Genomic DNA, 13,286 nt, shown 5'->3' on the forward strand with positions numbered 1-13,286 from the left:
GACGAAGGGTAAGGAGGATGTCTGAGGCCTCAGGTTTCTCTCATCCAGTGTCTCCCACTTTCCCATTACGGCACAACTGGCCAGGGTATGTGTGCTGAAGCAGAAGCATTCTGTCCCTTTGCCACCTCACACCCAGGGGACAGACCCATCAGGCCTGGCCCAGGCGTCAGCACTGCAGCCCACGCCCATCTAAAGAACACAGCTGACGCTGAGAGCCCGAGCCCCTGGGCTCCTCAAAAGCACCTTCGGTCATTCCAGTGGAAAGCAGGATACTCTTAGAGCCAAAATAATGAGGGATACACAGACAGTGATACAAGTTTATGGCAGGGAACAAACCCTCTGTCCCACTGATAAAGGTCAGGCAGGCACCGTCCCACGCGAGTGAGAACGATCTGTCAACAACGATGCTCGGTGGAAACTGCTGAAGACGTGATGGGCGCTCTATCTCTATCTGCCCTTAGGCCTCAATGTCCAGCTATGAATCATCTTTGAAAACGTACAGAAGCTTAAGAGAGTAAATAAAAAGAGAGGGACACTCACAACAATTTGAATTTACTGTACTTCCCCAATATGACGCTCAAGACAGCATAGCAGTATGGAAGTTCTAGCAACATAACTACACGATGACAAGAGCCAGATTCAGAAGCTCAGGAACAAGAAATAAACAAAAGAAGATAAGCTTTCTTCGTCAAGCGCTATCGCAGACCAGAGGAAACACCGAGCTTACACACACATTCACACCTAGCAGGTGCTGGCAGATGATGTGGGGTGCCTAATAGGATCCTCAGACAGGCTAATTAGAAAGGCTATGTATTTAAACTGCGAGGACTACAAAATGCTGCAGAAAGAATCGCTCCGAGGGAGTGAACGCAGAAGACCGCAGGTAACACGTGAGAGGCTGAGGGCACACACGCTTCCCATGCAGCTGTGTCACCAACAAAGAACAAAACAAAGATGACAGAGGAGGGACTTCTAAGAGATGAATTAACTCATGAAACATATTCCCAAATGTGTTTCAAACCAGCATCTTCCACAGGAAAAAAAAAAAAAATTATGTTCTACTACAGAAGCAGAACCCAAGAATATCAATTAAAACATGAAGCAGGAAATGTGCCTTACAGTTTGCTCTGTGTTTGGATTCTATCCTCTGCTCACGCTCTGCTTTCATCTGCTCGGCAGGCGTATCATCCACATAAGCTTTCCCTTCCTGAATTAGCTTCTCGGCATATTTCATTATAGTTTCAAAATGATCCGAGGTGTAAGTAAATTGATCGGGTTTGATATGCAACATTGCGACATCTTCCAAGATAACCTGCAATAAGAATCCAAAATAACCATCAGTTTATCTTGGGCAGTTTCTTGTGTATTTCCAATCCTTGATACTGCATTTGGGCAAACGTAATAATACACCATCAGTCTTACATAGCCTGAAAATGGTTGTGGAAATTGTATATTAGATCAGAAAAGGAAAAAAAAAAAAGAGAGAGAGAGATTCATTACACTAGCCTCCAGATTTTCAGCTGAGAAAGCTGACCTCAGAATGCTTTCCATTTACTCTGGAAAAGCTGATTATTGTTGGTCATGCTGACAATAATTGGCCCTCTCTTTGAATATATTGCAGCACTTCTAAATAATACAAGAGGCTAGGAAAACATCATACTTTCCAATACCTACTTCATATTTGTTTCATTCATAAAATGATACACGACAAAAAGGAAATCTGCTTCTAGTGACCAAGTCATTTAAGAAACTGATATTTACAAGAAAATGTAGCACTTAGAAAAATTCTACAACTGAGGAGAAGAAAAATAAATAAATTGAAGTTTGTGGTATGGTAGCTCAACAATTCTTGGCTTAGGCAAAGAATATATAGATGAGCAAAAGAAGCAGCTATGAGAACAAACTTAATTTATTTTCATACCATGAAGGTATCAAGCCATCCTCCAATTTTAATTAGCTTTACTGACAAGGGTCATCACTACACCTTTAATTACCTTCTCAAAATCTTCCTTTTCTTTCTCAGGATTTGTGTCATCAAATCTCATGATCAGTTTCCCTTTAAAGTTAACCTGGTAGTGCTGGTTCAGAAGAGCAGCTTTTGCATGCCCAATGTGTAAGTAACTAAAACAAAAACATTTTACAAAGACACTTATTAACAGGTTTTAACTAAATGCTTCAACGTAACCTTTTTGAGGAGATGAAAACTAAACAAAAATCCTTCTAGTTTGTATTCCAGTCATATTTTATTTGCTAACAAGAAGTACTGTGATAGAAAATCGGACCCTGAGGAAGAAAAAACTCTACAACGTTTACCAGATAATTACACGGAACAATTTCACACGTAAAAATCTCACAAAGGAACAAGTTATTTACAAACATTACAATCTTAAGGCGAATCTCCATTTTCCTTTTTTTACTGAGGAATGAAGGGTCATTTAGTTAAGAGGAAAACTGCTTTCCCAAGTGTTTACAGAGCTCTGTGGCTCCAGGGCTTTAACAAGACCAGCTACTACAGAGACCTGGGCACCAACCACCACACAGACACAGACACAGACGCCTCTGAGAACGCCACTGTCGCTGCGAGAATTCAATAAGAGCTCCTGAGAATTAGGAAGCCACAGGAAAGCCACTTTACTCCTCTAGGCTTCAGTGTTCCTAGAGGCCAAAATAAAAAGATTTTAACTAAATGATCTTGGAGGTCTCATCCAGTACCATCCTCCTATGAAACCACTATTCTGTGCTTTGGGCAGCTGACAGTTACATGGGATAAAATCAATTAGATGTACTTAAAAATATTATGTACCAACATTCTCCCCTGTCAGTGAACTGGGTAAAAAGCAACATCCTATACCCTACTGCTTCGTCAACTGTGGCAGCCACAGTCCTGGTGTCCCAGTCCCCTAGTCTCATGCACACCTCTGATCTCAGCTGCTTTCAAGAGGAGGAAAAGGTACAAGCCCTTGGATGTCTGTATGTCATTTTTTAAATCACTTCATTTTTTTTAGATATTCACACAGTAATCAGATCAATAATACACTTCTGTAGGATTTATATTCACAGGTTAATGCAGACAAGCACAATGCGATGTATTTAGGATTATTCAAAATTTCTGCATAAAATAAAGGATCATAAGTGGCAACCCAGATGAAATCCTAGAAGAGAAAAAGGACATTGGGGGAAAATTAATGAAATCCAAGAAAAATATGGAGCTTAGGTAATAACTGTATATCAACGTAATGTATGTAAGATGTTAACGTGATGGTAAACTGGGTGTAGATACACGGGAACTTTTAAAAAAACCTATTTCTGCAATATTCCTACAAATCTAAAAGAATTCTAAAATTAAAAGTTTGTTAAAAATAAAGGACTGTGAGTTCTGAAAATGAATGAATGCTTTATGCAGTTTCCACTCAAAGTATTACACCCAATAACATGTTATTTATTTATTTATTTATTTTTTTTGCTGTTTAGGGCCAAACCCACAGCATATGGAAGTTCCCAGGCTAGAGGTCAAATCGGAGCTGTAGCTGCCGGCCTACACCACAGCCACAGCGATGCAGGATCCGAGCTGCGTCTGCGACCTACACCACAGCTCATGGCAACACCAGATCCTAAATCCACTGAGCGAGGCCAGGGATCCCAACCTCACAGTTCCTAGCCGGATTCGTTTCCGATGCACCACAACAGGAGCTCCCAGTAACGTGTTAAGAAGAGAAAAAAGGAGACTAACAATCACTGGTTACCTACTAATTGACAGTTAATGTGCTTTACACACAGGAATTACTCTAAGAGGGGTGATGAAATCAAACTATTATACTTAAAAATATCATCTCTGAATCTGAAATAACATGTGCTATTCTAACAGTTCTAAACCACAAAAAAAGCTCACTAACTTAAAGCTAATGAAAAAAGCTCAAGAGACAATCTGTATCAGGACGGCTAAAGAAGAAACATTTCATGCTGCGTTAATTAGGACTGATGCTAAACTGGGCTTTTCCACACACAACAGACCTAAGCATATAATGTTTAGTCATATGGACTCGAGAGCCAGATAGCGTTGGTTTGGGTTTTGGCAAAACCCAAACGTTGTATAAATCAGTTTCCAAAACCATCTATAAAACTGGAGATAATACAGTGCCTTCCTCTTAGGGCTGTTAGGACTAAACATGTCACTCTGTGTAAAGTGCCTGGCAGCACCTGCACATAACAGAAGCTGTGTGTCAGCTAAGAATACAAGTAAAAGGCAAAAGTCAAGCCCTCTGAACTTGCATGAAAGACACAGGGGGGAAAAAAAAACATTAAAAACTAAGACTTCTTCTGGGGAGTTTCCTCATGGTCTGGTGGTTAGAATGTGTCATTTTCACTGTTGTAGCCCGGGTTCAATCCCTGGTCTGGGAACTGAGATCCCATACAAAGCTACACTGCAGCCGAAAATAAAATTTTAAACTTTAAAGTTTTAAAAATTAAGATTTCTTTTGCAGTATAAGGGGATATGACCAAAAATATGAATGTTTTAAAACCTGAACACTGGAGTTCCTGTTGTGGCTCAGTGGTAATGAACCCGACTAGTATCCATGAAGATGCGGGTTCAACTCCTGGCCTCGCCCAGTGGATTAAATACCCGGCACTGCCATGAGCTGTGGGGGAGGTCACAGACGTGGCTTGGATCCCTGGTTGCTGTGTCTGTGGTGTAGGCCAGCAGCTGCAGCTCCAACTGGACCCCTAGCCTGGGAACTTCCATATGCCACAGGAGCAGCCCTAGAAAAGGCAAAAAAAAGAAAAGAAAGAAAACCTGAACCCTGATTTACATTCCCAACTCCAAAACTGTATTCAGCCGAGAACATGGCCTCCGAAACGGACATAATTCATAATTAGCATGTTTTACATAGTAACTAATAAATACGAGGAGCTCATTGTTCCAAGAAGTGACAGTGACAGAAAACATACAAAAATTCAAAAGGAACGAATGTTCAAATGGCATAGTTACAAACAGACTTGGCTAAAAAAACTGGCTTTCATCAAACCCAATGGCACCAGCGTGACCTCTCACAGCAAGAGCGGAAGAGTCGGGGGAAGGGACTGGGATGTCTGAGGAAACGAAACCACGTAAAGCAGCTGCGATTCACGACTGGCCCCACTCAGCCCGCTATCAGTCAATCCTGTCGTGACTTAGTCTGCATACTTTCCGCTGCATCTTCTTCTAGCTACCCTTTACTTCACCACCTAAATCAGCAAACTTGGTAAAGCAGAGAGAAAATATGGAATTCTAAAACTGGTTTTGCTGTTAATGGTCCCCATGTAATAGTCTGTGAAGAACTACATTCAGAACAGCTAAAACAGGGAGTTCCCTGGTGGGCTAGGGTCTAGTGGTTTCGCCACCTCAGCCTGGGTTTGATCCCCGGTCTGGGGACTAAGATCCCACAAAGGGCTGCACCCCATGGCGCCCTCCCCGCAAAAAACCCCAGCTAAAATATAATTGTTTCCTTATCTGCCACTTCCTATTGTCCATATACTCCCTTTACCACAGATGGGTAAGAATTTTCCTATATAATACAACATCTAACACAAAATTTGGAATCATCTTATTAATAAAATATGGCACAATATTTTCCTAATGGCTAAGTTCCTGAGGCTAATTGCTCTAATAAGAGGTATTTTATTGTATTAACATCATTGGAGGGGCTCCATTACCAACTTTGTCCAGCATGATTCAGAGGCTGACATGTACGTAAAGGCAGAAGCCCCCTCAGCCAGGGGAGGCTGGGCAAGGGCCAGGGCGGACGCGGGCTGTGGCTCCGGCCAGAGGAGTCCTTTTCCCTAATGAGCTTGCCACATATTACTATTTCCTATCGGTGCCAGAGTGACAAGGTTTCTGAAACTTGCTTATAACGGAAAGAAGTGAATAGGAACAGGCTTTGCAGGACTCCCCTTCCTTTATTTCAGCCAAAAAAAAATATTTCAATTAAGTCTAACGTCTATGGCTAAGGATTGCTCAGTGTACAAATACAAATCCTTATTAAATGAAATCTCCCAAATCCCAAAATGTAAATAAAACTTAAGCTTTTTTATTACTAGATATTTTTCTATCTATAATTAAAATTCTACCTGGAATAAAATAAAAATGTTATCTCTGCTATTGCTTTAATAAGCTGAAACTATAAACTTTATAAATTATTAACAATTTTAAAAACTAGTAAGATGTTTAGGATTTCGACTCCCAAATTAAAATCTTACTTATTCTACATTTAACCTATTATTTTAAAAGTATTTTATAACTATCTTAAAGCTTTTCCACTACATAGATCCAGTTACGAGTTATATTTTCTTACCCACTAGCCTCTGGAGGAAATCTGACAGTAACCTTTCCCATCTCAGCACCTGGAAGCTCAACAAACTTTCCAACATCTTGCTTTTTCTCAGGTACCTGAAAAGCAGAACAACAATGATAACAACAATAGCAACACGGTTAAATGTTTAAGAATATATCCATTCAACGAATAGTTACTCAGTACCCACTATGCACCAAGCATGGTTTTGAGGGAAAACTGACTAGAATATTGTCCCCGCACTTGACGTTAACCAACAGCATTAAGGGTCATCAGGAAAAGCTTAACAGGAGGCAAGAACCAAGGTGGACCTTGGACAATAAGTGGAAATACATCAGATGGAGAATGTACAAGGGCAGACATTCTAAGAAAAGGCAAAAGAACACAGGTAAGACACAAAGGCAGAAAGAGTGGTGCAATGTTTGGAATGCATGCTGGGCAGGCAGGCGAGACACTGAAAGAGTCGATTAAGTCCAAACCATGAAGACCCTATAAGGCTGATTTTTACGTTTTCAGGCAGTGAAGAACTCTCAGGGGATGGAACTATACATCTGTATTTTCTAAAGTGTCATCAGATACCTGGGACAGTGCAAAGGCTGAACTTAGAGAGACCAAGGAAAGGACGTTGGGCGATGAGATGATGGTCTTAAAGCAACAGGGGTAACGGGGTCTCGACAGAAATCAGCAGTAGTGGAGAAAGAAAACAAATGTACAGATGACAGTAACAGTGGAACTTGCTGGCCAGGTAGAGGTGGAAAGCAGTGAAACATGAGTGAAGACGCTCAGCCAGGACAAGAGAGGACTGCGGTGTCCTTCAAACTTTATTGCATCGGGAACCTTTGAAATCATAACGTTACCACGGATGCCTCCTACGTAAAACAGACCAAAGCAGGGCAACTCCAGCTGGCGAAGAGGGCCTTTTCTGCTGTAGTCTATGTCACATCTTCCAGAGAACGACAGAAGGGCTCTACACAAGCCCAGGACTCAACAGTCACAATGGCTCAAAAACCAGAGAATTGAAGATTTGGGAGGAAAAAATGGTAAAGCTACAAAATGATTAGATTTTAGTTACTTTAGATTTCCTAAGAGGCACACACTGGATGATCATACTCTTCTGGAAATATAATTATGAAGATTAAGGCTTAATGTCGGTATGCAATTAAAGGCAAGCCAAGATGTAACAATGGTGGATTCTCCCAAGAAGATCCTTTTTAGTTCATTAAAAAAAAAAAAAACAATTGTCTTTTCCGATCTGGGATCTCGGGCAGACAAGATGCCAGCATTAAAAACAATTTTGAAGGCTTACCACTTTAGCCTTGGTGGTTGAAGCATTCCACTTGGTACCTACTGACTGGAAGGCCCGCTGGGCTTCAAGAAAGCCAAACCAGCGTTTAACATGAACTGGCGCTTTGTTCTGTTGCAACTGCTCCTGCCACGCAGCATTTCCTATTAGCAAACACAATTTTAAAACCATTCAATAAATCTGCAACCTCAAAAGCAAAATTCTAGTCATGGTAAATGTAAGTAAACGAGATGGCTCAAAGCTATGCCTCCAATAATGAAATTTTGAAAATCTGGATATACATGGAAATGATTTCTAATACGTTAATATCGTTTAAGAATTCATAAAAATTATGTTTTTCATTTCAATTCACTAGACTGAATCTTAAGTGCTGCCCTCACCACTGCCACACACCCACTACAAAGCCAATGTTACTTTTCATAATTAAGGAGAAGCTTTACGCAGGTCAACTAGAGAACAAAATAAAATCAAGAAGTAGCTCCTTTCTTCAGATGTAACATCAAAAACAGTTCTGACGAAAAGTCGCTGGACTCTTTCAACATCACAGGCACCTCCTTAAAGATATTATCTTCCTTTTGTGAACATTAGTTCAAAAATCAAAGTGATAAAATAAAAATGTCATAAACCTGCACATGAAAAGTTCTAATTAGAAAAGGCCTTTATTGTATGTTGGTTGTTATAACAATTTAATTTAATTTGGAGAAAAGGTTAAGCCACAAAAAAAAGTAGACCATTAGAAATAATTTAAAAAACTCACACAGCCCAGATTTAAATAATGATAAAACATTTTTGGCATATTTGCTTCGGGTTTTTGTTTGGTTTATTTTAAAAGAAAATAACAAAATTCAAGTCTCCTTTGTATTTATCATCAATCTCATAGTCTCACCTGCTGCAAACTCTCTGTAGAAGATGGAAAAAGGGACCTCCCAGAGGAACACCTTCAGCGCGCGCACGTGCACGCACGCGCACACACACACACACACGCTGAGCAATGAGACAACAGTAACTGGAGTACAGCAGCGGCTCAGACAGGAGAAGTGCTGCCACAAACGGGACGAGGAGCAAGGCCAGCTCACAGGGCAAGAGAGGATGATCTGTGGTCCTGAGAGAGGACCAACCTCCAGGGTCAGCAGAAGACAGGGAACCCTCATGACTGGGTAGCAATAAAAGAGCCAGGGAAGTCACCCTCTGTAAGAAAGTGCTCGGTGACTGCCACTGGGTAGATGGACAGATGCTCATACACACAGAAATACATGTACTCCTTATCCAGCAAAATATAAAAGTTAGAGTAGAAATTCTAAAAGAAGACTTACTGATACCTTTTAGGGTAGCCCAAACACACAAATCTGCTAAGCTCAAGGAATTCCCAACTAAGTATGTTCTCAGAGACAGGCAATGATTGAGCTCCTTGACTGCAGAGGTAAACAAATCACTTGAAGACAGTTTCGTAGCACTAAACTCCAACCAGTGATCAATCTGTGAAAAGAAACGCATCCCAGTGTTTAGATTAAGCAAACACACAAGCTCAGTTAGAACCATGCCCATCTCAATCACAGAATTTACCACTATGTGGATTCATTTGTGACTGCCTGCGATCTAAACTGGCACTTAAACACGTCTTGTTGGTTCTGTTTTGTTTTGTTTTTTCAGGGTGTGGAGATGCACTTCAGGGAAGAAAAAGGGAAATATAAGAACCAGAAGCAGGAAAGAATAACAAGTCTGACTAAACCCAACAGATGATATCAGCCAAATAGATTCATCCACTTGCAGAATATAAAAGTAAATACTTAGAAAATATCCTTTATGGAGGAGTTCCCGTCGTGGCGCAGTGGTTAACGAATCCGACTAGGAACCATGAGGTTGTGGGTTCGGTTCCTGCCCTTGCTCACTGGGTTAACAATCCGGCGTTGCTGTGAGCTGTGGTGTAGGTCGCAGACGCGGCTCGGATCCCGAGTTGCTGTGGCTCTGGCGTAGGCTGGTGGCTACAGCTCCGATTGGACCCCTAGCCTGGGAACCTCCATATGCCGTGGGAGCGGCCCAAGAAATGGCAACAACAACAACAACAAAAAAAAGACAAAAAGACAAAAAAAAAAAAAAAAAAGAAACTATCCTTTGTATTTTGAATTTTATAAGATTTAGGAAAGTTAGAGATGACTACAAATGGGGGGGAGCATCTAAAGGACCATACTGAAAGTTAACCTACTATTACTACAATTAATTAAATAAGATACACACTCAAGAAGGGAAATGAGAGTTCCTGTCGTGGTGCAGCGGAAACAAATCCGACTAGGAACCATGAGGTTGCAGGTTTGATCCCTGGCCTCACTCAGTGGGTTAAGGATCTGGCGTTGCTGTGAGCGCGGTATAGGTCACAGACACAGCTTGGATCTGGCGTTGCTGTGGCTGTGGTGTAGGCTGGCAGCTGTAGCTCAGATTAGACTCCTAGCCTGGGAACCTCCAAAAGCTGCGGGTGCAGTCCTTAAAAAAAAAAGCAAAAAAAAAAAAAAAAAAAAAAGGAAAATGGATCCAAATGATGTGTGTGATCCTGGGCAAACTCTGTAACTCTCTGAGACCTGCTGCCTCATCTGTAAGGTAAGGAAGTTACAAAAGACGATCTATAGTCATATCCAGCTATGGAATTCCAGGAAGATAGCACTAACCGACCCAAGAGAATAGATGGTATGGGTTTGAAAGTTCAAACTTAGAAGCTATGACTTTTTTTTTCTGAAAATAAAAGCAGATGAGCATTTCTTAACTTGGTCTATGAAAAATACTCCATTAGTATCCTTAAATAAAACAGTCTATAAGGCGACAATAAAGTGATGACGTTTTCAAAACAGCAAAAGCCTAAATCAAAATAAAACCCAACACACCCGAGGAAATGTTCATTCCTTACCTCGGTATGTTCCAACAGGTTCGAGCCATAGAGCCCAGCGGTAGCTGCAATTCTAGCCAGGTAGCGAAGTATGGAATTTATGTCCGTGAACACCACATTTCTAGAATGTAATGATGAGATAAAGCATTACTGCGGCTCTGGAATATCAGTAAGCCCTAAGACTTATGAAAAATGTAAAAAGAGAAATTTTATAAGATACAAATATACACCACGTATTTTCCACTACAATAGAAATAAAACAGATCCAACTTGTTCTGTATTCTATCAAATTTCAATTTGTTTTGAGATGTCCGGCTAAATCCAATAATTCATGTCAGCGTAGATTACCTATATGATGTTTTACCTTCTAAATATTAGTTTCTACATGTCTATTCAGTAGTGAAGATGTAATTATGATATTGAGAATAAAGTAATTTAAAATAAATTAAGGGAATGAAGGATATATCATCATAAGGAAGTTTTATCAACTTCCAGGTAAACCCAGCAGATCAAACCGCATCAAAACTGCTATGTAAAACTTCTATTATAGAAAGACACATACCCATAAGGAAAAAGAGACCAAGGAGAAGAGACAATAGCAATAAAATTTCAGAAGTTAGAATGGAGTTAACAGGTCTGAGAAAATTGAATCTTAAGTGGACAGTGGACAAAGGTGAAAACTAACCACATTTAAATTTTAGAATCCTGAAAGGACTCAAGAATCAATGGAACCCATATCTTTGGAAGAGAATGACCTGGGGCTAAAATAGGGAGGGATGGTTGAAAGTTTATTTAAAAATCAGTCAGAAACAGACACCTCCAATCCCTATTCTGCACAGCTGGGCTACTCCTCTTACCAATCCTGGCGAAAAAAAAAAAAAAAAAAAAAACACACACACACACACAAACAAACAAACAAAACGGAGCCTTATTCTCTGAAGACTAAAACAGGGGGCCTCTTGACTGCAGGAAATCCGGCACAGCTGCAAGCTGGGTTACAGAGGTAACAGGGAGAATAAAGGCACAGACATACACTAGATGCCGAGATCCTCAGCCTCCAAGATATTCTGGCACCGGCTCTTCTTCACCTTCCAACAAGAGACTCAAAGTCTTCTCTGGATAATCTGATCCCCTCAAGAAGAAGAGAACCGAGGATACTAACATCAGAAGCTCCTTCAGTGGAAGAGCTCAGTCAGACACACCCCAGAGTTAGGCTCTGTAAGACAAGCCCAGCTTTACTCTCAGTCAGAATCTAAGAAAACCATCAGGGACTTCCCATCACCGCTCAGTGGTTAACAAACCGGACTAGTATCCATGAGGACATAGGTTCAATCCTTGGCTTTGCTCAGTGGGTTAAGGACCCGGGGTTGCTATGAGCTGTGGTATAGGTCACAGACGTGGCTCGGATCCCATGTTGCTGTGGCTCTGGTGTAGTCTGGCAGCTGTAGCTCTGATTGGACCCCTAGCCTGGGAAATTCCACATGCTGTGGGTGCTGCCCTAAAAAGACAAAAGAAAAGAAAAGAAAACAAACTCATCAAGAGTTTCCAAATATTGCAAGAAAGTCTTTAACTTGAAAGACAGCAATCAAAATAAACACACAGATAAAACTTGACACATGAAGGAAAACCTTGAAAGGAAGCGAATAAATTTCCTCTGAGCAAAGAAAAAGCGTATCTCAATCATAAAATAAGAACAGGGGCGTTCCCGTCGTGGCATATCGGAAACGAATCTGACTAGGAACCATGAGGTTTCGGGTTTGATCCCTGGCCTCGCTCAGAAGGTTAAAGATCTAGCATTGCCATGAGCTGTGGTGTAGGTTGCAGACGTGGCTCAGATCTGGCGTTGCTGTGGCTGTGGCATAGGCAGACAGCAACAGCTCTGATTAGACCCCTAGCCTGGGACCTCCATGTGCCACAGATGCGGCTCTGAAAAAGACAAAAAGACCAAAACAAATAAATAAATAAATAAGAACAGGATACTCTACTGTACCCAGAAAATAAGTAACGGAATTCTCATACTAAAAATATAACAGCAGAAATGAAAATTCAATAGAAAGATGGGATGACAGGTTCAAGAACTCCCTAGAAAGTGGAAAAAAAAATTTTTTAATGGAAAAAGGTGACATTTGAAGAAAGTAAGAGGACTGATTCCAACATCCACAAAAAGAACAGAAAATGGAGAGAAAGTCATTGAAGAAAAAATTTTCTAATTTCAAAAGAGAAGGATTTCCACAATAAAAGGAGCAACCAAGCACCCAGTGAAGGAATAAACAAAGACCCAGACTAGAGCATATCATGGTGAAACTTCCGGACACTGAATCCTAAGAGTCTCACAAACCTCCCGAAGTCACACAGAAAAGACAGGAATCAGAAAGCTTCCAGAAGAGAACAAAGCAAACAGCAATTATCCCACGGAAAAGTAAAAGCTGTACGTGAAAAGCAGTCAGTCGCAACACAGCTCAGCAGAGGACACAAGCCACAGGGCTGTCCCACTGACCGGTGACCTAATCAAATCATGGTGCAACTACAACGGGGGAGGAAGGGCCTGGGGAACAGGAGAAGCGCGTGATGTGACTGAGGGTTTTGCGTCCACTGCCCCTTCCCCAATGCAAGTCTTCTGTCAGTTCACCGTGGACCGTTTAAACCATTTCAGAATCTGCATCTTGCCTGAGAGTACCCTTGAAATCCTCTTTCAATTTGGTCCAAACTCCACAATCTGGCAAAGTATTCTTAAAACAGGGCGAAACCAGGTTAGGTCTATTCCTTAGTTATTTAGCCTATT

At 41.0% G+C, this 13,286-nt stretch overlaps 1 protein-coding gene across 2 annotated transcripts in view; it reads right to left on the reverse strand.

Annotated features, from left to right (window-relative positions):
• The window catches only part of EPRS1 (glutamyl-prolyl-tRNA synthetase 1), a 69,085-nt gene that overhangs the window by 48,397 nt on the left and 7,402 nt on the right, over positions 1–13,286 (reverse strand). For both annotated transcript variants that reach the window (XM_021064315.2, XM_021064314.2), the window contains exons 3-8: positions 10,526–10,625; positions 8,949–9,105; positions 7,633–7,772; positions 6,330–6,424; positions 1,995–2,121; positions 1,120–1,312 (exon numbers count right to left, since the gene is read on the reverse strand). In XM_021064315.2, coding sequence (XP_020919974.1) covers positions 1,120–1,312; positions 1,995–2,121; positions 6,330–6,424; positions 7,633–7,772; positions 8,949–9,105; positions 10,526–10,625 — 812 coding nt within the window. The remainder of the gene's footprint in view (positions 1–1,119; positions 1,313–1,994; positions 2,122–6,329; positions 6,425–7,632; positions 7,773–8,948; positions 9,106–10,525; positions 10,626–13,286) is intronic.

The sequence above is a fragment of the Sus scrofa genome, chromosome 10 (genome assembly GCF_054392235.1).
Source record: "Sus scrofa isolate SSC_HxYL_T2T_F1_AM1 chromosome 10, Sscrofa_HxYL_maternal_Yorkshire_Landrace_v2.0, whole genome shotgun sequence".
Classification (NCBI taxonomy): Eukaryota; Metazoa; Chordata; class Mammalia; order Artiodactyla; family Suidae; genus Sus; species Sus scrofa.